The 25207-nt window shown below is 39.2% G+C and overlaps 1 protein-coding gene across 2 annotated transcripts in view; it reads right to left on the bottom strand.

Moving 5' to 3' along the window:
* Positions 1–25207, bottom strand: part of LMBRD2 (LMBR1 domain containing 2) — a 49776-nt gene that overhangs the window by 14328 nt on the left and 10241 nt on the right. For both annotated transcript variants that reach the window (XM_065598868.1, XM_005306914.3), the window contains 11 exons: positions 24932–25029; positions 20788–20883; positions 19612–19779; positions 18598–18808; positions 16661–16735; positions 15369–15482; positions 8993–9176; positions 7144–7325; positions 5991–6124; positions 5626–5731; positions 1066–1163 (listed from right to left, as the gene is read on the bottom strand). In XM_065598868.1, coding sequence (XP_065454940.1) covers positions 1066–1163; positions 5626–5731; positions 5991–6124; positions 7144–7325; positions 8993–9176; positions 15369–15482; positions 16661–16735; positions 18598–18808; positions 19612–19779; positions 20788–20837 — 1322 coding nt within the window. In that variant the 5' untranslated portion in view covers positions 20838–20883; positions 24932–25029. The remainder of the gene's footprint in view (positions 1–1065; positions 1164–5625; positions 5732–5990; positions 6125–7143; positions 7326–8992; positions 9177–15368; positions 15483–16660; positions 16736–18597; positions 18809–19611; positions 19780–20787; positions 20884–24931; positions 25030–25207) is intronic.

Consider the following 25207-nt stretch of genomic DNA (forward strand, 5'->3'; position numbering starts at 1 on the left):
AGACAAACTGCGCTGTAGCATGCAAAGTTAGCTATCCCCAAAATGCAGGGAGAAGAGCTTACCATATTGGCAATCTACATTTTAAAAAGGATATCATTTATTTTGCTGAGTAAGCAAGCTGAAAATTCAGTACACTAAGGAGGTACTTAGACCCAGATTGTGAAGGAAAGGCGTGCAATAGCCCATAAAAGTCCTTTCAATGATGTTAAATCAGGGATGGTCTAGACGGTATTTGGTCCTGCCATGCGGGCAGGGGACTGGACTCGATGACCTCTCTAGGTCCCTTCCAGTCCTAGAATCTATGAAATACAGCAAAATGGAAGCATGCTTACAATTTATTAGAAGCGTTCCCTCCTATCACTACTGCAAATAACTTAAAACAAGAAATGCACCTGCTTGAAGTAATCTCACAAATACTAAAATTATAGCTGTTGTGTCAGATCTTCGATACCACTGTAAAAACATTGAGGATTCCCCTCTATGTAGATGACAAGTCATGAGAATGAGTTACTATAGAGGAGCCTATGTAAACTCACTCCTGGCTTCCAATGCAGGAGTCATGTCCCAGGTATCCTTATGCCACAGTGACCCCTGGCGGCTAACCAGCCTCATGGAGTCATGGGCAACCAGATGAGAAGGCTGCTCTAACTTTTATGGGGGACTGCTCTGACCCTGGAATCAGGAGGCCTGAAACCATCTTTGCGCTCTCTCCATGGTGACAACTGTTCTTTGCTCTGAGAGAGAATCTGGTTGTTTTTAAGTAGATTTAACAGTTTATTCATGGTGTGAAAAACTTTTTAATGTAACTTTTGCACTTTCAGACTGCTGAGCTCTGGTGAATGGTTCAACATTTTACTGAATCATTCAGCTTTTTAGGCATTTAAAAATGTATTGCTATCTAAAAGCTGCAGATTCTAAAATGCTAAACTGAACTACAATCTCATCTTTAATAGTTTGAGTTAATATGATGATGCAGCTGGGGGGCGGGGAGGAGTGTCTTATATTTTGAAATCAGTGCTAAGTAAATAATAAATGCAAAGGATTACAGATCTGTCAATTACTCACCTGAAGTAAGTGGCAATACAGAGAATGACAACCAGCATGGGATAATATATATAAAACCCATCTGCAATGAAAGATAACACTCTCATGGAGCCCATTATCTGAAGAGAAAAATGTTGATTAGTACAAAGATAAGACAGTTGCATCAATTCTTTTTGTTTCTGTTTAGAATTTACCACTGTCTCACCCATAGGGCCCAGTTACAATACAATAAATTATCCATTCTCTGACTATCTACGTAATGAATATCTATGTAATGAATGTTGACAAGTGAAAAGTGAGTTATCAATAATTAACAGTACTGTCGCTCTCCCTGTGTCACATTGCCAAAGCTGCAATCAGCAGGGGGCGCTTGAGCTGGATCCCGCTAATTATAAAAGAGAGGGTGGTCTCTGGGGTCTACAAGACCTTGGAACTTTCACTCTCCCCATCTCTGCACCAAAGAGTCCAAATTTTATCACTTTCTGGTAGGGCTGTCAATGATTAAAAAATTAAATCGCGATTAATCGCACTGTTAAACAATAATAGAACACCATTTATGTAAATATTTTTGGATGTTTTCTACATTTTCAAATATATTGATTTCAGTTACAACACAGAATACAAAGTGTACAGTGCTGACTTTATTATTTTTGAATACAAATATTTGCCCTGTAAAAAAAAGAAATAGTATATTTCAATTCACCTAATACAAGTACTGTAGTGCGACCTCTTTATCATGAAAGTTGAACTTAAAAATGTAGAATTAGGTAGCAAAAAAAACTGCATTCAGAAATAAAACAAATGTAAAACTTTAGAGCCTACAAGTCCACTCCAGCCTACTTCAGCCTATCAAGTTTGATTACAGTTTGCAGGAGATAATGCTGCCCGCTTCTTTTTTACAATGTCACCTGAAAGTGAGAACAGGCACTGTTGTAGCCAGCGTCAAAAGCGTCATGGCACTGTTGTAGCCAGCGTCATGGCACTGTTGTAGCCAGCGTCAAAAGATGTTTACGTGCCAGATGCACTAAACATTCATATGTTCCTTGATGCTTCAACCACCATTCCCAGAGGATATGTATACATTCTGATGACGGGTTCTGCTCGATAACGATCCAAAACACAGCAGACCGACACATGTTCATTTTCATCATCTGAGTCAGATGCCACCAGCAGAAGGTTGATTTTCTTTTTTGGTGGTTCGGGTTCTGTAGTTTCCGCATCGGAATGTTGCTCTTTTAAGACTTCTGAAAGCATGCCCCACATCTCGTCCCCTCAGATTTTGGAAGGCACTTCAGATTCTTAAACCTGGGGTAGAGTGGTGTTGCTATTTTTAGAAATCTCACATTGATACCTTCTTTGCGTTTTGTCAAATCTGCTGCGAAAGTGTTCTTAAAACGAACATGTGCTGGGTCATCATCCGAGACGGCTATAACATGAAATACATTGCAGAATGCAGGTAAAACAGAACAGGAGACATACAATTCTCCCCTAAATTTGAGTTCAGTCACAAATTTAATTAATGCACTATTTTTTTAACGAGCACCATCAGCATGGAAGCATGTCCTCCAGAATGGAGGCTGAAGCATGAAGGGGCATACAAATGTTTAGCATAGCTGGCATATAAATACCTTGCAATGTCAGCTACAAAAGTGCTATGCGAACGCCTGTTCTCAATTTCAGGTGACATCGTAATAAGAAGCAGGCAGCAGTATCTCCCGTAAATGTGAACAAACTTGTTTGTCTTAGTGATTGGCTGAACAAGAAGTAGGACTGAGTGGACTTGTAGGCTCTGATGTTTTACACTGTTTTGTTTTTGAGTGCAATTATGTAACAACAACAAATCTACATTTGTAAATTACTTTCACGATAGAGATTGCACTACAGTACTTGTATGAGGTGAATTGAAAAATATTTCTTTTATAATTTTTACAGTGTAAATATTTGTAATAAAAATAATATAAAGTGAGCACTGTACACTTTTTATTCTGTGTTGTAATAGAAATCAATACATTTGAAAATGTAGAAAAACATCCAAAAATATTGAATAAATTTCAGTTAGTATTCTATTGTTTAACAGTGCGATTAATCACGATTAATTTTTTTAATTGCAGTTAATTTTTGAGTTAATCACGTGAGTTAACTGCAATTAATAGACAGCCCTACTTTCTGGGCATGCTGCAAAAACAAACAAATTAAAAAAGAAAACACCTGTGTGATAAGGTCTCTGGCTAAGCTGAGGGTAGGGGGATCACTGGCTGGCTGAGCTCCTGTGGAACTGATTTTAATGCAGCTGAGATTTAACTGTATTTAGTGTAAGAGTCATTATTTTAGAGCACATACAGCCATGGTTAGAAATATTGTCTTAAATCTAAATCAATAAACAAACTATGCCCACAAGATTATAGTCTACCACCAAAATGATAATTCTACCAATGTCAAACCACTAATTGCTTAACAAAAAACATATTTACTGTCATCAGTCTCAACTTATGTTTGCTACTGATATGTACACATTTGGATTCCATAGGCAAAAACAAATATTACTTGGAAGTTACAAGTTGCACTCATTTAGCTCAGCAAAGCACACACTGTCCAGAGAGTGAAACTGAGTACAAGCCTGCCAGTCATAATGATTAGAAGGAACGAGTATCTTGACCTTGCCAAATGAATAAGACTGGAAAACAGTTTCTATTACTCCTGGGGGAATTCTGTGCCACTGCATGTGCACAGAATTCATGTCCCTCACAGATTTCTTTGCTTCCCCACAGAAAAATGACTTCTGACAGGGAAGCTGCAAAAGTGGTCATACGCCTCTCCCGAGCAGTGCGGGTGCATCATTTTGGGTGCCTAGAGCAGTTGGTGGAGAAGTAAATCACTGTGGGGTACTCCCTGCCCCTGAATCATCCTGAGGAGCCCTCTGTACCCAGATCCCCACCCCACTGAGCCCCAACCCACCAAGCCCCACTCCCCCAGCACCCAGGCCACCTCGATAAGCCACACATACCCAGACCCCTCCCTGCCGCTGAACCCCAACCAACTTGTAAATGTAAAGTAATGCACATTGGAAAAAATAACCCCAACTATACATACAATATGATGGGGGCTAATTTAGCTACAACTAATCAGGAAAGAGATCTTGGAGTCATCGTGGATAGTTCTCTGAAGACATCCACGCAGTGTGCAGCGGCAGTCAAAAAAGCAAACAGGATGTTAGGAATCATTAAAAAAAGGGATACAGAATAAGATAGAGAATATCTTATTGCCCTTATATAAATCCATGGTACGCCCACATCTTGAATACTGCGTACAGATGTGGTCTCCTCATCTCAAAAAAGATATACTGGCATTAGAAAAGGTTCAGAGAAGGGCAACTAAACTGATTAGGGGTTTGGAACGGGTCCCATATGAGGAGAGATTGAAGAGGCTAGGACTTTTCAGCTTGGAAAAGAGGAGACTAAGGGGGGATATGATAGAGGTATATAACATAATGAGTGGTGTGGAGAAAGTGAATAAGGAAAAGTTATTTACTTGTTCCCATAATATAAGAACTAGGGGCCACCAAATAAAATTAATAGGCAGCAGGTTTAAAACAAATAAAAGGAAGTTCTTCTTCACACAGCGCACAGTCAACCTGTGGAACTCCTTGCCTGAGGAGGTTGTGAAAACTAGGACTATAAACAGGGTTTAAAAGAGAACTAGATCAATTCATGGCGGTTAAGTCAATTAATGGCTATTAGTGAGGATGGGTAAGGAATGGTGTCCCTAGCCTCTGTTTGTCAGAGTGTGGAGATGGATGGCAGGAGAGAGAGAGATCACTTGATCATTACCTGTCAGGTTCACTCCCTCTGGGACACCTGGCATTGGCCACTATCGGCAGACAGGATACTGGGCTGGATGGATCTTTGGTCTGACCCAGTATGGCCATTCTTATGTAACTTCAACGGAACCCCCTGCAAAGTCCCATTCCTCCTGCGCCCAGAAACCCCCAATGAATCCCTGTGCATCCAGATTCCCCATGCACCCAGAACCCCCACCAAACTGCCCACACCCAGACTGCCCCACACAGAACCCTCTCACTCCACACCTGGATCCCCCCACCCTAAGCCCTTCCACACTGTGATCCTGCTGGGCTGAGCCTGTCTGCCCCATACGAAAATCGGGGGCCAGGGCTGGGAGTGGAGGCAAGACTCTGTCCCTCTTGCTTGCTATCTTGGTGTGCGTGGCGCAGAGGGGAAGAGCCCCGGAGTGTTTCTGGGGAGGCCCAGCTCTTGCACTGTGTCAGGGTTGGGCGCAGCCTCACCACCAAATCTATGTTGGGAGGTGGGGGGGGGGGAGGGTAAGACTGCAGGGTGTCTCCATATTTATTGACAAATAAAATATGCAGAATTTTAAAATACTGTGCACAGAATTTTATTTTTTTGGCACAGAATTCCCTCAGGAGTAATTAATTCTATCCTGCTTAATACTGAGTAAGCAACAAGATGAAGAAATATGTTTTTACAGTAAACATTTCATTTCATAATTAATGTTTTTCTGACTGTTAAGCCATATTGCATCAAGAGAAATGCTCTCTATACTTACTGATGTATATGCAGTTGCCTGAGTGTTTTTGTGAGAGATTGATGAATCCATGTGAGTCAAACCCAAGAAATTCAGACACAGTGGTGGAGTTAAACGGCAGAATAACCTGTATAAATTTAATAGTTAGCTGCTTTTAAGCAATTTCCCCCTTAATAAAATAAAACGTAAAGAATAATATCACAACTAGATATGAGGTGGCTTTTAAAAGATGAAAGGCTGAATAAGTTGCACCTATCTGATCATCAAGGATTATATCTGAAACACTATTGATTTAAAATTCATTTATTATTTAAGAGGCAATCCCAGAAACAATATATATATACACACATATATACACACACACACAAAACATATGGTGTACTTACATGCCACTGAAAAGGAGACTGTATGCATCAGTCTGATGGTGCGAAGCTAAATAATAATAATTAAATACACGAATCCTGAAGACAGTTGAGTAAACACAGATACTTAAGAAGAAGATGGTAAGGAAGCAAGCCATCTAGAAACAAAATATTCATTTTTTACTATTTCTTTCAAATTTACAATTATATCAAAATAATTGCTGCAATACTAGACTTTAGCAACAAAAGACTTCAGGGCAAAATTGTTTATTTCTATTGTGTCATGGAATTATAATATAACTAATGCATACATTTAGCCTATATAGGGCTATATACAGTGCTGTCAATGTACTGCATACAAGATATACTTAAATAAATACAGCAGTGAAATCATATTTTTGAAAAACAAAACATGTTAGCTCCTCTAAGTTGCAAAAGTATGAAGTGTATTTTTAAACAGCTAAGGAGGATTTAAAAGGGCTATCCTCCTTTCCTATTTCCAGTGTAAAATAAAGCATGTTATAGGCTGATGTTGTTGCAGTTAAAGTGGGTCTAACTACAATTAGAAAATGGTGATGAGTTGAACAAACAAAGAAATGGATGAATAGTAAACTACCATAAGTAGCTTGGGAGCTCTTCCTTGACTTATACGGGACAGTCTAATAATAAAACAGGCGTTTTAAAGTTCCTGTAGTTTTGTCACCATACTTCAAATGTTGGGCTCAGTTCCGACAAGGTATGTGTCTCTTAAGCCATTCACAGCTCCTAAGACTACGGACTTGCTGTTTGGTGGCAGGTTGGTATATTCAGAGCAAATATCGCAGGCGTGAGAACATTGAAAAATAAACTAGCCTAGATGATAAGAGAATGAGGAGTTCCATATACCATGACACCAACCCGTCTACGTAACTAGACCAAGTTACAACATTTTTATGTTCCCACAGATGACTGAATTGGGTCAGACTCCACCATTTGTAATAAAGTGGTGCACAGAAGAGCCACAAAATTAGTCTTAGTACTTGTGTAGGTTAGAGAGCTTGTGTGGTTCAGTAGTCAGAGATTAATTTTTCATAGATAATAGATTACAAGGGCTAAGTTTAATAAACTTGGTCTTCCTCATTACTGTAGGAACTAAAATCTCTACAATAAGATTGTTAAATGAACATTCCAAACTGACCTCTATGTAAATATAGTTGTACGTTCTTTCTGCCAGTTGTATGAAGACAGCAAACAAGGACAGAACAGGTTTAGTGCTGAAAAATGTGCATTCTGACCACACAACAATTACAGAGAATGTGGCCAAAACAATAGCAAGAATTCTGTAAAACCATGGCCGAAGGAGACATTCCCAGTACCATTCTGGAAAAAAAAAAAAAAAAAAAAAACAATAAATAGCAGGATTAATACAAGACATAGGAAGAGATGGAAAATTTTCAAAATAGCATTGTTGAGGCACGATGCCAACTGACATGGCTAGCTGAAAAGAATCCTATCTCGAGCAAATTTGCACTAAGAGTGGAATCTGTGGGGACAGTAACGCTAAGAACAACACATTGATTTTGTGATGCCTGTAACTTTGTCTCAGGCCTGAATTATTATTTCTGAAACAATGCAACAAATATATAGAAAAAGCCAATTTCACATTTAAAAATAAAGTATGCATACATGTATAAACTTCTAATTGGGCTGGTAACAGGAAGAAATACCCCATCCAAAAAATAAACAAAAACAAAATTCTGTGGTTTATATTGCCTATAGGAATTGGAAAACATATTTGGAGCAATGACTGATTTTCAGTGTTTCAATTAAGAGTGTTGAATATTAAATATTTAGCTGTGAAGATACTCTGTGCATCAAGATGTATGCTTCAATATATGTTAACATAATTACAACTAGTGTCTTTGCTATGTTAGACAGTGTTCCCCACAACTCTCAGCCCCAGACTTGGGGAGCCTGTGTCTGGGCCTACAAAGGAAAGAAAACCCTGGGTTCCTTTAATGACTGCAGTGCACTTCACCTTTCTTCTCTTCTCCTCCTCATGGGCTTGGGGAAGTGAAATAAGAGGTGCTCCTTAGATGACTGGCTGATCAGAATGGTGCCAAATAAGACTATTGGCTCCTGCCACCCAAGGAGAGGGCTTATTAACCCTTCCCCTTGCTTGAGGAACTATTCTTCATCCAGGAGCAGAAGGTCCTCCTTTGGTATTAAAGACTGGGTTTTGCCCCTTGCTGTGGGCATCATGCTAGTCACCTTTTTGACAGTAGGAAGACATTTTTCCCAAATTGCCAGATTGGCCTGGTATGGGATTTTTGCCTCTCTTTCCACAACTCAGGGACCTAGAGAATAGGTTAGGTTATTAAATTCATGTTGTTGGGATTTGGCAGGTTTACAGTGCATCATTCTATAGAGGGTTAGTTCCCTGATAAACTGGAAATGGAAGCTGGATTACAAGAAGGCATTTCATCTCCTAAAGAAGGAGCAGAATGGGGCTGGGGCTTCAAGTGTCTGGTACAGCGAGAAAATAACATTTTCTCCATACCCTCAATTCTTCTAGGAGGGGATGGTGGAAGAGTCACAGCAATGGTACTGGGACAACTTAAAGGTATGGAGAGCTGAAGGCACCCCTCTCTAAGGTGTTACGGTTTATGGAAGGCAGGATGACCTGCACTGGATGAGCTATTGCTGGATACTTTTCCAGATGTATTGATTGATACTGTTGCAACTTGTTTTTCTTTCTGTAATGTCCAGGAAAAAGCTTTAGGAATTTCTATGGAGGTGGCCATTATATAGTATATAAGTGCTCTTAATTTGCCTACAAATTAAGTTTATTATCAGAAATATAACTGCTTTTTGGCAACTGGGGGAGGCAGTGTGTCTATTCCATCACGTGAGCACAAGGGAATGTATATTTGCCTACTACTAACTATACATGAATATCACTCACGTAGGAGAAAAGATGCCATGCTCTACAGGAAAGCATGAGTTATAGTCATTTAGATACTCAACATTTGTATGACAACACTTACCAACAGTTGGTGTGTAGAAATATCGGGTAATTCTGTTTTCAGGTTCTTGGAACTGAAAAGTATGAACAAACTGACGAGTTGCACTGGTTTCATTTTTCGCAACATCCTCCAAGTAGAATGCTTGTTCTAAAAGAATTCGCCACTGCACCTGCGTACGACGGTGTCTCTGAACTGAATAAATTACCTATAGTAAACAAACCCCAAAGTTTCAGTTACAGAACGCTTGCTCCAGGAAATGGGAGAAAATTGTTACATTCCACACTGACTGCTCACGTCACATAGGTGTATTTTGAGCCGAATTAAACTATGTTAAGGATTGAGTTAAAACCAATTTGGAGCTGAATGGGTGTGAATGTAAGAGAGCTGTAAGAGACAGTTAAGAGGTCACACCTAAAACAAGGCCTAACAGAGTCTGCCCAGAAACTAGGACCATGTGGGTAGAGGGTTCCAATGGATGTTGTTTTGACTAGGTCTGTCTGTGGGTGTGGAAAAGGCTAACTGGAGGGCAGATAAGAAACTGAGGTCTGATCTACACTAAAAAGTTAAGTTGACCTAAGTCAACTTGCATTAACGTAGTTGTGCATGTCTCTACTCTTATACAGGGAGTCCTCGGACTTACGATGCCCAACTTACGTTGGGCACTACTTACGACACTTTTCAATTGACTGCCCGTTTTGCCCTTATGATGCTCTATTTGCATAAATTTCGCTTGAAATCACTTCCTGGTTGTGTTATACTGGTATGGAGCTGGAAGGTCGTTTCTGATTGGCTTCGAGGCAGCAGGATAGCTTGTTGCTGGGTAGGGTTGCTGCTTGTTTTTGATTGGCTCAGCCAATCAGAAAGCTTGACCAGTGATTGGCTGAGGCTTAGCATGTATGCTGTTCTCCCTGGCTTTCTAAGCCTGTGTTACCGGCATTCTGAGCAGCATATGTAAGTTTATATGTTTATTTGAATGCAAAATACAGTGTACAGTAAATACATTGATATTGCAACATTAGTCATCTATAATTCAAAACTGGGTTATTGTGGTGAAAATAGTGTATCAAGCCTTGGTTCAGGAACCAATCCCCTCTTCATACCATTGATTCCTATGGGAAAGCAGTTTCAACTTGCAACGTTTTGACTTACAATGCAATTCTGAGGAACGAATTGTGTTGCAAGTCCGAGGACTCCCAAGGTCTCCTGCAACCATATGCACCCCATTACAGCAACATAACATCACCTCCCCGAACTATGCAGAGGCATGGCTGACCTATTTAGGTCAAGGCACTGTATATGTAGATATTGCATCAACTGTGTTAACCCTAATAATCCTCCAGCAGTTGTCCCACGATGCCCCTACCTCTGCAACAGTGGCCAATCCAGTCACAATTTTGAACTCCACTGCCCAAGGTCACAGAGACCGGAAGCCACATCCGCCCCTTTAAAGTCCCTAGTCTTTCTGAAATGCCTTTTCCTGATTGACTAACTTGATGAGCACACCCACTAGCTCACCTTTGCAAGCATCTGACCATGCTGGCCCCAATGACACACAAACTACCAGATGCACTCCTGCCTGAAGCAGGAAACAAGTCATGGAGCATCTCAGCATGTGAGAAGAGAGTGTGCAAGCACAGCTAAGGAAAAGCCGAAGAAATACATACATCTATGTGCAGATTGCATAGGGGATGCTGAAACGGGGGCAGAACACAGATGGAAGTGGTGTCATGGGAAAGTGAAGGAACTTCTACAGGCATACCAGAAGGCAAGGTATGCAAACAACAAATCTGATACTGCCCCACAGACCTGTTTCTTCTATGATGAACAACATGCTATAGTTGGAGGGCAGTCCACTAGCCTCCTGCCTATGACTGGACACTTTGTGGGACCAAGGCAGAGCCCCCCGATGCACATGGCAAAATCGAGGGATGGTGGCAGCGATGAGGAGGGGGGTGGGCTGAAACCATGCAGTGAGTCAGGAGCTATCAAACTCCACTGAACTTAAGCCAGTCCCACGTGGTGAGTGCAGGTGAGCCCTGGTAAGCATGAACATACATTATTCCTTGTAAGAATTTTTTACTTTTTCATTTCCCAAAATCTCATCTCCCTTCCTCCCTTGGCTGCCCACCTGCCCTTCTTCCCCATTTAAAAATGGTGCCCATCCCATCTACAAGTATAAAGAACAAATGCATTGACTTTTGATTGCTTACTTGTAATATGTTAGAAAGTAAAATGTTAGAGAATAATTTTTTTAAAAAGTAGCATTATAGTCTAAATACACAATCCACATCCGATCATTGCTCCTCTACCTCTAGCTGAGCACAGGACAAGGCAGAGGTGGTGTCTGCACTTCCATTCTTTGGTTTGTTGGGCTAGACAGGGGACCACATGGAATACTTTGTTTATCTGAACAAGAATTTCCCTTTTATCCTCGAGCCCTGATGAAACTTTCATGGAAATACTCTAGAATATTCTCTCAAAAATGTCAAGGCATTGTAGTTTCTTGTTTCTTCCCCCACAATAGGACACTTTCCCACACCATTCTGCGATGAGTTCCGCTGCCACCATTACAGTAAATAGGCTAGCAGCATATGGGCCTGGGCTGGCTTCAGAACACCAGTAGAAGCTAGTTTCTCTGTGTATTGGTCACCCCCAGGAGGGAGATATCAGCCAAAATCACCACTGCCTGTAAAGATATTGGCAATATTCACCACACTTTCCCTATAGGAATACCAGGGGCACCTAGCATCTAAACTTTCTATGCAACAGTACGCCCTCCTCCTTTCATGGTAAACCAGGGCCTGCTCACCATGGTTTGACCTGCAGAGTGGTGCTGTAATGAGGCACTCCAAAGCTACAGTGACAATTGGCATTTCTTTCTAAAGGTATTTAGAGGAATAATATAAGGGAATTTTGAGACTTATCTTTCCCTTTCTGTTGTGACTAAATCTTAAAGGTACCTGTTTTTATCAGCAACCTCTGGTGTGATGGCTTGAGAGGTGCCCCCTCCACACCCGCTGAACATCTGACCTTATCAAGAGGAGAAAGAAGTGGACTAGGAGGATATGTTCTGTGAGATCCCCCAGTTCTCTATGACTACTGGCAATGAACAAAGGGGTTAGAAGGGGCCATATGGCCATGATCATGGAGAAGGACCAAGAATGAAGAGATCAGTTCCTTCAAGAGAGGCAAAGGGTCAGAAAGGTGCATTGAGAAGTGCACCAGGATATCAAGGCCTTGCTAAGGCAACTCAGATGTTGCAGAGCATTATCAACCTACATGTCCAAAGACCCCAGACTCAGCAGCCTTTCTAATCCATGGTCACTACTCCACACATATCCCTCCCCCACCCTCCACACACATCATAACAGATTGCAGCATGGTATGAACTCTTACCGCTACCATTCTATGCCAGAGGAAAAACAAGGAGAATCATAACTATACATACACCAACCTGTGAAAACCACAAGATCAGCCACAATGCACTACATATTTCGTAACATGACAAACATACATTTTTAATACGCACATGTAAATGTTTGTTTATTTGGATTTTTACAGTACTGGTTACTCTGTTACAATGCTGCTACCATGTCTTTACCTTGTGTTTTTGCACTTTAATTTTGTTTCCTGTTTCTTTGCAAATAAGGTTCTATTTTTGGAAACTCAATATATTTGTTAACTTCCACCAAGCACAACTGCTGCATTACAGAATTCATAGCGGGAGTCTGTAACTCACCATACACACAAAGGCACACTAGTTCATAAAACTATCACATAACACTGCTGTGGCTAACTGCTAAAATAGTCTGAAAGCCTCCCTGAGCTGTATCACTCCATGGTTGGCACTTCTAATAGCTCTTGTGTCTGGCTGTTCAAATTCAGCAGACAACCAGCCCACCTCAACCCTCCACCCTTCCGGCAGACTTATTTCCTTTGCCTCTCAAACATCATGCAGTACACAACAACAACACGCAGCTATAATGATGGGTACTTTTGCCTCACTGATAACCAAGCTAGTGAGTAAACAGCACCAGTGACACTTCAATCTACCAAAAGTCATCCTGCTGAGCTACTAGTTGAATCTCTCTTTGGTGACGTCTAGGTAGCCAGTGTATGATTTCACGAGCCCCAGCGGGGCACAACGAGTAGGCTGGGTCCCACAGAATCACTACAGGCATTTCAGTATCGCCAACGGCAATGTGCTGGTCAAGAAAGAATGCCCCTTCTTATAGCTTTTGGAAAAGTCCTGTGTTCTTAAAGATGCGAGTTTCATGCACCTTCCCTGACCAGCGCATGGTGATATCAGTGAAGTGTCTGCAGTGATCCACTAGCACTTGCATAACAAACAAAGGGATGCTTTTCTACATATCCACTAGCAAGGTGAGGTGATGCCAGAACAGGGATACATGCCCTATTGCTGCAAATCCACTCTGATTTCCTGCATATTGCCAGTAGTCATAGTCTTATGCAGCAGGAAATGCTTAGTGGCCTTGCACACTTGGATGACAACAGCCCCACTGTGGATTTTCCAACTCCAAACTGATTGGTCACTGACTGACAGCAATCTGGCATTGCAAACCCACAGAGCTTGATGGCCACTTGCTTCTCCACTGTCAATGCAGCTCTCATTCTGGTGTCCTGCACTTGAAGTCTGAAGCAAGATCAGCACACAGATCCAGGGACGTGGTCTTTCGCATCTGAAAGTTCTGCAGCCACTGCTCATCATCCCAAACCTGCATTACAATGTGATCCCATCAATCACTGCTCGTTTCTCAGGCCCAGACGTGGCAAACCACTGTGGGCAACTAGTCCATGAATGCCAGCAGCAACCTGGCATTTTTATTTACTGTGCCCAGCACCCAGTTATTGTGATATTCCTCATCTCTTTTTCCTCATCACATCCCCACTTGTAGTAATACTCATTCAAGTTTCACAAAGGAGAATAATACATCCTGTATTAGCAATAGTCATTAAAATTTTGATGAGCTCTACAGGGTCCATACTTCTGTCAGGCAGATGGCAGAGACTGAAAAGTAGCATGGAGGACTGTGGGAATTTTAAAAAAACAATGCAAAAGTTATGAGATGGAACAAGCATTATGGGATGGGACTTGGACCTTTAGTTCCCAGAAATCCCTGGGCAAATTGCTGCTATCCCACAAAGCACTGCAAAAATGTTTAACAAAGCATTGAGCTGGATGGCGGTGCAGGGAATGCTGGGATATTACCTATGGCATATCACATTTTCCATTGATGCAACCATTTGGAGTGAGAAGGCACAGCAACGACAAACAGCCAAGCGTACACGAACTCGAGTGATATACAAAAGCCGGCAGCAGTATGCCAACGTAACTTGTGTCAAATGAACTCTGTAGTGTAGATTTGGCCTGAGAGGGACTTAGGGTATGTCTATACTGCAAATGGGAGGTGTGACTGTAGCAGATGTATACATACCCAGGCTAGCTTTCATCTAGTTAAATCAAAGCTCGCTTGAGTAACAACAGCAGTGTAGTTGTGGCACCATGGGATAGCTACTCATATATGGTTCCTGGGTGGAGCTGTACTTGCAGTATACCTACACAAGTTACAATCACACCTCCTAGTTGCAATGTAGACTTAGCCTCAGAAAGAGAGCAAGAAAGTCAAGCACCAGTCTGTAAGCCCTTGGAAAAGCCTAGAGAGAGGTTCTGAGTCAGGAGTGCTGACTGAAAGAGGTTTAGGCCTGTTAACTAAGAAACTACTACTTCTGTTTTTAGTTTCTCCTGCATTTGGAGAAGCAGGACTTTGTACGTTCCCTGTAAACAGACAAAACTGCACCGAATAAGATTCCATCATCAATTTCTACTCCCAACTGGAACAACTTACAAGGCCCTGAACAAACTAGCTGCTAAAGTTGAAAAGGAGCAACAGGTACAAAGATTACTTCTGCCTATTTTTTTATGGTGTGTATTTAATTCTATTTATAAAAAAAAGAGATGTGAAAGGAGTATTTCAAAACTGAGCATTTCTTTCCCCCACCATTTTCTTTCTCTATCTCCCCAATGTGTTTTGTGTGCTTTCACTACAATATCTGTTTGAGATTCTTCATTACAGCACACACATAGGTGTGATTAGGCATAGCACGATTTACAACAAGCTACAACATATCACGGGATAAGCAATTTTTATTCCTCTAGATATTCCTTTTGAATTTCACACATTAATACACGTTTTGTTCCACTTTCAGAAATAGAACAAACAGGTACGGTTTTACAAGCAGAATAAAAAAATATATATATCATGCAAATTAAAGATCTCAGTTTATTCTAAATGTCAACTAATTTAGAACAAACAATGGTCTTAAATGAATACATTAGCAGGAGAAGTGATGTTGCAATAGAAACTTATCGAGTTACCTGTTTGTGAAGTTTGACCAGACTTTTCTCACTTGGATAGTTGTTTTGCCTGTCATCAAAATCTTCATAGTCATCCATGTTTCTACCCATTCTTTCCTGGTATTCAGAAGGACACTGGTAGGAAAAGGAAAATAATTGAAATACTTCATTTATGGAAGCAGAGCATACATTACCAGTAGGATATGGTCTTTTATTGAAGTCTTAAAATATTTTTTGGACAGTGGATGCAACTGAAATGCATTTCACTTAAAATATTCAATTTCTTTCCCCTCCGACACTGCAAAAGATTTACTTGTAAAAGTGGAGTCTGCATTTCCCTGTATGTATATGATCACATTCTAAGAATATAAAGAAAGACATCTTGTTAAAGAAAAATGTATTTTATTCAAGTTTGTATGAATAAATTCAGAATAGGCTACAGCACATAGAAGTAGAAAGAATATTTATCTTTTTCAGTTATCCTTTGCAACGTAATTTTAATGCTTGATATGGAAACAAATATATATCAGCCACCGAAGAATAGCTCAAACTATATTTATAGAAGACAAGCAATTATATACACCAGGGGTCAGCACCCTTTCAGAAGTGGTGTGCTGAGTCTTCATTTAATCACTCTAATTTAAGGTTTCGCGTGCCAGTAATACATTTTAACTTTTTTAGAAAGTCTCTTTCTATAAGTCTACAATAATAGTTTAGTTATATATTATATGTAAAGTAAAATATTTAAGAAGCTTCATTTAAAATTAAATTAAAATGCAGAGCCCCCCGGACCAGTGGCCAGGACCTGGGCAGTGTGAGTGCCACTGAAAATCAGCTCGCGTGCCGCCTTTGGCACACGTGCCATAGGTTTCCTACCCCGATACACACCATACTATACAGATGTCATTGCATAGAGAGGTTGACTCTTATGAACAAGAAATTATAAATTATAACTCAAGTGTTAGGTCAGCAGATCATCAAGATAAAAATCTTTTTTTTAAAAGTTACCTTATGTTCAAAAATGGTGTGTGCTTGCTTTCCATATTCTAGAAAAAGTCCTAATACTATAAACAGAATCCCAATTTAATAATTTCACCTTTCATAACAACATAATTAGGACTGCTGGTGTTCAACTGAGCTTTTAAGAATAACAGCTTTCAAAAGGTTTTCATTTATTGAAACAAAATATACCACAAGAAAAGAAATTCTAACATTGGATGAGAATCTTAAAGGGGCTAAAAAGTCAGGTTTTGATATGTTCAGGAACTTACAAAAGAGCAAGAATCTCTAAAATGGTAGAATTCATTAATTACCTTTTTCAATATTGTATCAACACATTTTCTCAAAGGGTGATTATACTTGATACTCTCATTCACTTTACGGACTTCCTGTTTTAAAAACAAAAACAACAGAACCCACAAACATTACATGTCATTTCAGTGTATAAAGTGGCTAAAAGCTCTTAAGAGGAAATTTTATGTGACCCACTAGAGGTCCTTGCCAACCCAAATGATTCATTGGTAAGAAGTTTCAAAATTTTTAAAGAATGTTGCTGACCTACAAACGCTACTGATGGTCTGTTTTGAAGCAGGCACATTAAACAAAATGCATTTTCCCCTCAATTATTGTGGTGACTCACGTGGGAAGTAAACTTGGAAGTGGCAGAAAGTGACTCATCAAAGGTTCCTTCAGAGAATCCCCTTGTTGCCATTAAGGATTTTTTGAATATCCTGTAATCCCTCTGCCTAGGTATTGCCCTCTCATCTCTGGTTGCCACATTTCAGAGAACATTTGACAAGCATCAATAATAGCTGAGTATATGGAAGATGCTGCCTATCACACAGGCAAGTTTTGTCACAGCTGTTTCCAGCCAAGAACTCAGTGATGCACCAGTCTTGGACAGGTCAAAGAGATGGGGGAGAATCAGGTATCTTCCTCCATCCTGTTGGAAATGCAGGAGATAACTATTTTATGAGAGTTTACTCAAGGATCTGGGTGTTTTCTGTGCTCTTACAGGAAGACTAAAATCTACAGTTCTTCTGGTGTGTAAGTGACAAGTTTATCTGGAGATTTATAGTTGAATTCTTTGAGATGGTGTCAGCACTGTTTGAGGTCACAGTTATTACTGCCCTTGAGAATTTCACCTATGTCAAAGAACGTATATCATGTGAATCTCAAATTTCAAAGGCATAGTGCATTCACTTTCAGAATAAGTTCATAAAATTTCAAACCTTAAAATCACAACAAGCTTTCAGATAATAGACATTTTAGCACTGGTTTTACTTTCTAGAACTAATGATACCCTGAGTGTTGTAGTCCTTGTGGGTTGCAGATACTGGACCTCAAAATCTGTCAGCAATCCCTCCAGCCAGGAGTGCTTTTTAGGCCATAGACTATGATTGAATATAGGAAGTTCTAAAGACTCAGAGAGTGTAATTTTCAGTTCATAAATCTGCAAAATTGTCAGTATCTCTGTCACCAAAACATCCCCAGAATAAGGAGATGAAGTTTCTGCTGCCATTTAATCATACCCCGTATATATGTAGGAAGAGTTACCATACCATACAAATCCCCACAAGTGTCGAATGCATAATTTTATGGTCATGGGCACTAGAACAGGACAGTAAATACTAGTTGTTGAATTTGTTTGATTCACACTTTGTTCTTAATAGAAGATTTGATTCTATTGCTCAGTGGCAAATCATAGGAATGAAGAATTATGGTAGTGCATTTCTCAGGAGAATCTCTTTGGAAAACAAATATACCTTCTGTTCACTCGTCAAAAAGAAGTATAAATAGAACCAAGAAACAGATCCTGAATCTCTTATTACAAGATAGATTTTTAAGAATGAACGTTTAAGTAGTGCACAGAAGTGTTAACAGTGTAAGCTGCATGAGCATTAATGGAGTCTGTGCACTAAGTGTTCATGCATGCACCCCTTATTGATCAGCATTGTTCCAAGAGTCAACACTTGAGGATTGCTGTTCTCATTGCTGACATACCATATCAAATTACCACCATGTAGCAGTTTGTAAGCTCTTCAGATCAGATACTGTTTTTACTTCTGATTTTATACAATACCTAGCACCCCGACTGGGGATTTCTGGGCACTTCCATAATTTCATGACAGTAGCTTTCTAAAGCAGGTTCACGTTACTTAAGATGTTCCTCCTTTTGAGGAGGAGGAATTGAAGATGAATAATTAAACCTTCACTACTTTATACTTCTTAATTAAATTAGCTAGTTCACCTCCATAATATCCTCTAAGTTCTCCTCTGCATCTGCTTTTTCAGTCATCAGTTTGGCAACCTTGAAATAAGTCTTCATAAGAAGGTATCCCCTTTTTGCTCCATTCCAGTGAGAACGTGGAATTTCCACCAAACCATACCCCAACAACAATACAAGAAGGAAAAGACCCCAGGTGTTGGCAGCTGCTATCCCAATTGTCTGAAGCTGGTTCCTAAAACAGAAGAGTGACCACAAGTAATTACGTTTTCACAGACACAGAAAAAGCCACCAAGAAACCTCTGCTTTTAAGGAGCAACCTGAATGCTGTTCACCAGGTGTACCCATACAGAGTGCTGACAGGCAGACAATACTGGGAAAAACAACATACAAGAGCCACCTCTTTCCTGCCTCTGAAGCTTAGGGGGCGGGGGCATGCAGGGGGCAAAGAATATATCAGAAAACCCAGCAGCAAACCTGCTGGAGCAATAGACTACCATGCCAGAGACGATGGTAGAGGTTTATATTAATTTGTACTATTTTCCATATATTCAAATGTCTTTTTTAATGCTAGCAAGTTTCTTTGTAAATACTACATTCCAGGATTTGAAAAGACATTTATTGATTGGAGTCTTCCATTTCAAAGTTAACTGCAGATAAAGTCCCAGATAAAAATTTAAATGTGATCCCAGAAATGTTTAAACAGACAATACTACCACAAGCCTTTCTAATGACAGTCTTCCTAAAAATACCTGACCAATAAAAGTTTTTCCAGAAATGCCATCTGAAAAGCAAGTGCTAGAGAGAAAACATTGGAAATCAGACTAAACCATATACAAATTACACACACACACACACACACACACACACTTTTCCCGAAAAATCAATAGAAATAGTAGTATATTCAGGGAAAATCTAGAGCAAATCAGAATTCTAGGTTAGAGTCGTACTGCCCAACTTCTCCATTGCAGGGATATTGTGAGAAATACAAACATTTTAAAGAACAAAGACAAATACTAACAATAGTATTACTCTTACCATTGTAGATTGAAATTTGGATTTACAGCCACATATATTAAAAATGCTCCAAAAATCAGCAAGTAAGTGCCATAATAGATTGCATTCTCAATCAATGCAGTTTTAATCTTTCCAGTAATGGAGAACCCTCCTGATCTAGCATACGACTGCATGAAAGGTAAGAGTATCCTAGAACCAAACAAAAATACATTAATGATGTAAGATTTTTCCATCTTACCTTATTTGCCAATTTTCACTTGCAGAGTTCTCCTAGCAAAACCTGTTACCTATTACATTTGTGTTCTCTTTAGATATGTCTAGTTGACAGTAAACCTTGAAATAACTTGTGTTTAGATTAATATTTATAGACAGCTTTAGTATGAAGAACGACCACTTATGAGAGCACTACAGGCTTTGCTCCTCTTGGTCATAGTTTCACATTAATACACTACCCAATGTATCTAAAACAAGGCATATACATATTGTTTTCCCTTTAAAACATATTTGTCGCAGCTACTGCAGGCATGTGCCTTCTCTTATGTAGCTTTCAAGTTCCCCAAGTCCTTTTTATAGCCTCTCATAATGATGAAATGTAGGATTTGTTCTTTACACACATTTCTTGGAAGAATTCACCCTAAAAAAAAAAAAGACCACTGCTGAACAGAGACCTTGTAACATTTTGCTCTTGGGCAGTAATGGTTTTGTTTGTTTGCTTGTTTTGTTCTGTGCTAAGATTATCTCTCTGACTCAGATTATTAGATATAGATTGTGGAGCTTGCTCCCTCAAGAGTATACAGAAACAACAACAACAACAACAGAGAATGAAAGAACATTTTTATGAGCATCAGAGTGGTCAGTGTAAGGAACATTCTGTTTGCTAAACCAAAACTCTTTAATTTTGGACTTAATACAAGACAAATATACTTAACTAAGTTTTACTATCGGTGCTTTGGTTTTTAATTGGATATATTCCTCATTAAATCCCCAATAGTTAATGGGAGTTAAACATGTTTAAATGCTTTACTGAAACGATAATGTTGTAAGGTATTTGATTTCAAAACAATTTTCTTTTGCCAGACCATCAGATGACAATGTAAAAATCTTTGAGAATGAAATCTTAAAAGGTCTTGTAAATACTAGTAACTTTTATTTTCACAATATATATTGTGGTCTTTGCCATCTATTTGCCTCACTTACCAGGTTAAGAACTGTGATGTCCAGTATACTACACGCCAGAAGATTGGCATAATTCCATCAGGGATATAACTCCATGGTATGAAACACTTACGTTTTCTGTAAAAAAGTCAGAGAGCCACATGTTAATTGTAAAATCTAAATATCATGATATTCATCACTTCTAACCAGAAACTATTTTCAGTTTTGCCACTGAAGAATACTGTTTTAATTCAATGTTTTTGCATGACTAACATATTTCGTAAGAGATTTAGTTTATAGCCCACTTTAAAATTATGCTGATAAATACTGGCACTACAAAGAGCACGTATCTGGACAGGACAATTTCTCTTAAGGGGGGAAAAAAAAAAAAAAAAGGGGGTAGTCCTGACTGGCATTCTATCAGAGACTCACCAGAAGTCAACTAGTAATGCAATTTTTTTGGTTGTGTTCAGTAAAGCATGTTCATATTTTTCTTACATAGAATGTTTCTTTTTCAGAGAACAGGATCTTAGAAAAGAAAGAGCCAAACTGAAAAAAAGTAAATGGTTGTTTTCCCTTCTATGTATTATATAATTATGTCAGGGGGCGGGATTTTCAAAAACACCTAAAGGTGAAAGCGTCTAACTCCCATTAACTTTCAATGGAAGTTGGGTGCATAACTTCCTTAGAAGCTTTTGAAAATTCTACCCAGAGCAGTTAGTAATAACAGTGCAGTTACCTAAGTATTTCCATTATAACTCAGTTTGAGAGTCACTCATCTTTACAAAAAAACTTTCACTCAATGGGCTGATTCCAAATCAAGTCTTTGCCAGAGAAAGCTGGGAAGTTTGAGCAAAACCACACAAGCTGCTGAGTACAAGGAGTGTGAAAAACAAATGCTTCTAATCACCAACACATTCCTCATTACAGAATAACTTTATCTGCTTGTGTATCAAAGCAGTAGGAACAGAAGGGATAAGAAAGTTACTATTTGACAGAGATAGTTATTGAGAAGTGTTTTGGAGTGTTCCAGTGAAAAGTTGGTTTTGATTTGCCAGTTATGAGCAATTTGCACATGTAGAGTAGTTTAATCAGAGATATATTTAATGATCTGCCAATGTCTCAAACTAAGGTAGGCTGAATGACTAACATGATTGCACACTAAAACAAGTTATATTTAGTTAACTTCTGTGTTTTGTGCAAAAAGAATTTGAAGGAAAGCTAGCCAAAGACTCAAAAAGGAAAAGCAAAATTTTTTTAAGTATATATCAGAAGCAGGAAGCCTGCTAAACAACCAGTGGGGCCACTGGACAATTGAGATGCTAAAGGAACACTCAGTGAAGATAAGGCCATTGAGGAGAAACCAAATGAATTCTTTGCATTGGTCTTCATGGCTGAGAATAAGAGGGAGATTCCCAAACCTGAGCCATTCTTTTCAGGTGACAAATCTGAGGAGCTATCCAAGATTGAGGTATCATTAGAGGAGCTTTTGTAACAAATTGATAAATTAAACAGTAATAAGTCACCAAGACCAGATGGTATTCACCCAAGAATTCTGAAGGAACTCAAATGTGAAATTGCAGAACTACTAACCATGGTATGTAACTTATCATTTAAATCAGCTTCTGTACCAAATGACTCGAGGATGCCAATTTTTAAAAAAGGTTCCATAGGTGACCCTGGCAATTACAGGCCAGTAAGCTTAACTTCAGTACCAGACAAATTGGTTGAAACTATAGTAAACAGAATTATCAGACATATAGATGAACATGATTTGTTGGGGGAAGAGTCAACAGGTTTTCTGTAAAGGGAAATCATGCCTCACCAATCAACTAGAATTTCTTGAGGGGGTCAACAAGCATGTGGAAAAGGGTGATCCAGTGGATACAGTGAGCTTAGATTTTCAGAAAGCCTTTGACACGATCCCTCACCAAAGGCTCTTAAGCAAAGTAAGCTGTCATGGGATAAGAGGGAAGGTTCTCTCAGAGATCAGTAACTGGTTAAAAGATAGTAAACAAAGAGTAGGAATAAATGGCCAGTTTTCAGAATGGAGAGAGGTAAATAGTGGTGTCCCCCAGGGGACTATACTGGGACCAGTACTATTCAATATATTCAGAAATTATCTGGAAAAAGGGGTAAACAGTAGGTGGAAAAATTCGCAGATGATACCAAACTACTCAAGAAAATTAAGTCCAATGCTGACTGCAAACAGTTCCAAAGGGATCTCACAAAACTGGGTGATTAGGCAACAAAATGGCAGATGAAATTCAATGTTGATAAATGTAAAGTAATGCACACTGGAAAACATAATCCCAATTATACATGTAAAATGATGGGGTCTAAATTAGCTGTTACCACTCACGAAAGAGATCTTGGAGTCAATGTGGATAGTTCTCTGAAAAGATCCACTCAATGTGCAGAGGCAGTCAAAAATGCTAACAGAATGTTGGGAATCGTTAGGAAAGGGAGAGATAAGACGACAGAAAATATCATATGGCCTCTGTATAAATCCATAGTATGCCCACATATTAAATACTGCTTGCAGATCTGGTCGCCTCATCTCAAAAAAGATATATTGGAATTGGAAAAGGTACAGAAAAGGGCAACAAAAATGATTAGGGGTAGGGAACAGCTTCCATATGAGGAGAATTTAATAAGACTTGGACTTTTCAGATTGGAAAAGACACAACTAAGGGGGGATATGATTGGAGGTCTATAAAATCATGACTGGTGTGGAGAAATAAAGAAATGTTATTTATTCCTTCTCATAACACAAGAGCTAGGGGTCACCAAATTAAATTAATAGGAAGCAGCAGGTTTAACAAACAAACAGAAGTATTTCTCCACACAACGCAGAGTCAACCTGTGGAACTCTTTGCCAGAAGATGTTGTGAGAGCAAAGACTATAACAGGGTTCAAAAAAGAACTAGATAAGTTCATGGAGATTAGATCCATCAATGGCTTTTAGCCAGGATAGGCAGGGATGCAATACCATGCTCTAAAGTGTCCCTAATCTCTGTTTGCCAGAAGCTGGGAATGGGTGACAGGGGATGGATCACTTGATGATTATGTATCCTGTTCGTTCCCTCTGGAGCACCTGGCATTGGCCACTGTCGGAACACAGGATACTGGACTATATGGACCATTGGTCTGACCCAGTAGGGCCGTTCTTATGTACAGTGCACTACAGTAAAAAGATGCGATAGTGGTTTATTTAAAGTTGTAGAAGAGATCGTAGGATAATGCATTATTTGAGAAATAGAAAGTCTTATAATTTAAGACTGTTGAGCAATGCATACCCATCAAGGGGAAAAGAGTTGTGCATGCCACCTTAATGCTGGTATTTCCTGACTTTTCGGTGTTAAACATCCTTAATATTCTCCACTTTGGGGTGATGAAATAATAAAAATTTTGCACATACACATCAATTTGCATCCTAGAATCTCAAAACAGCTTACTGACAATTAACTAAGCCTCACGTCTCTGTGAGATAAGTAAGAGTATTACATTATTTTTTCCAACATGGATATAAAACACAAAGGTTAAGAAATTTGTTTATGGTCAAATAGGGAAAAAGCTAGAAAGAGATCCGGATTTTATAATTTCAGTGCTCCTATCATCATACTACAACTCAGACATCTGAGTGTGATTTCTTCTCTGCCAGCAGACAGATATAGAGCACCTGAGATAATTTTTGAGTTGTTTGAAATTTACAGAGGTTTACAGTCTTGGAGATAACTAATACATATACTAACGAAAGACTGTGTCCCTGAAGCACCCTCTCATGGTCAAAAACTGTAATAAGCATTAGGTCTGTGGAATAAAGAAAAATTCACAAAAGCACCTCTCTTGGCATATTCAAAATTCCTTCTAAAAACCTCAGTTCTCTTGTCTTGCCTATGACAAAGTAGAAGAGGAAAGATAACAAAATTAAAAACAATTAAAAATAAACAAAAATGGAAGCACTGAGAGCTGCAGATACCTTAATCACAAGATCTTATGGTCATATGTTCCTCACGACATTGTCTGTTAACAGCTTTCAATCACCATGTCATGTTCAATTTAGAGTGCACTCTCTCCGGCACAGGTACTAGTTCTTTATTTGCACATTTTTGCTTACTTAAATTAAAAAGTATGCTAATGCTTTTAATATTTTGATGCAGAAAAATAAGATTGTTCTTAGTACCTTGGAGCGGAAGTAGGGTAAGATCCATTGACGTTGTTGCTGCTGCTGCTTTCTGGTGGGCTGGAGTTAACAGCAAGTTTGCATCGATTGTATATAGTCTAGAAGACAATGAAATAATCATGTAAAAAACTATTAGAACAAGGTGAAATAGTTATTGAAGAAAAACAAGAATAGGGATACAAATCAAATTTGGCACCAAAGTTCAATGCTAATGTTTCCATGGCTTGTCACCCTTAATTCTAGTAAGGCACGTTTAAAAAAAATAAAAATAAAAAA

This window comes from Chrysemys picta, chromosome 6 (assembly GCF_011386835.1).
Source record: "Chrysemys picta bellii isolate R12L10 chromosome 6, ASM1138683v2, whole genome shotgun sequence".
Taxonomy (NCBI): Eukaryota; Metazoa; Chordata; order Testudines; family Emydidae; genus Chrysemys; species Chrysemys picta.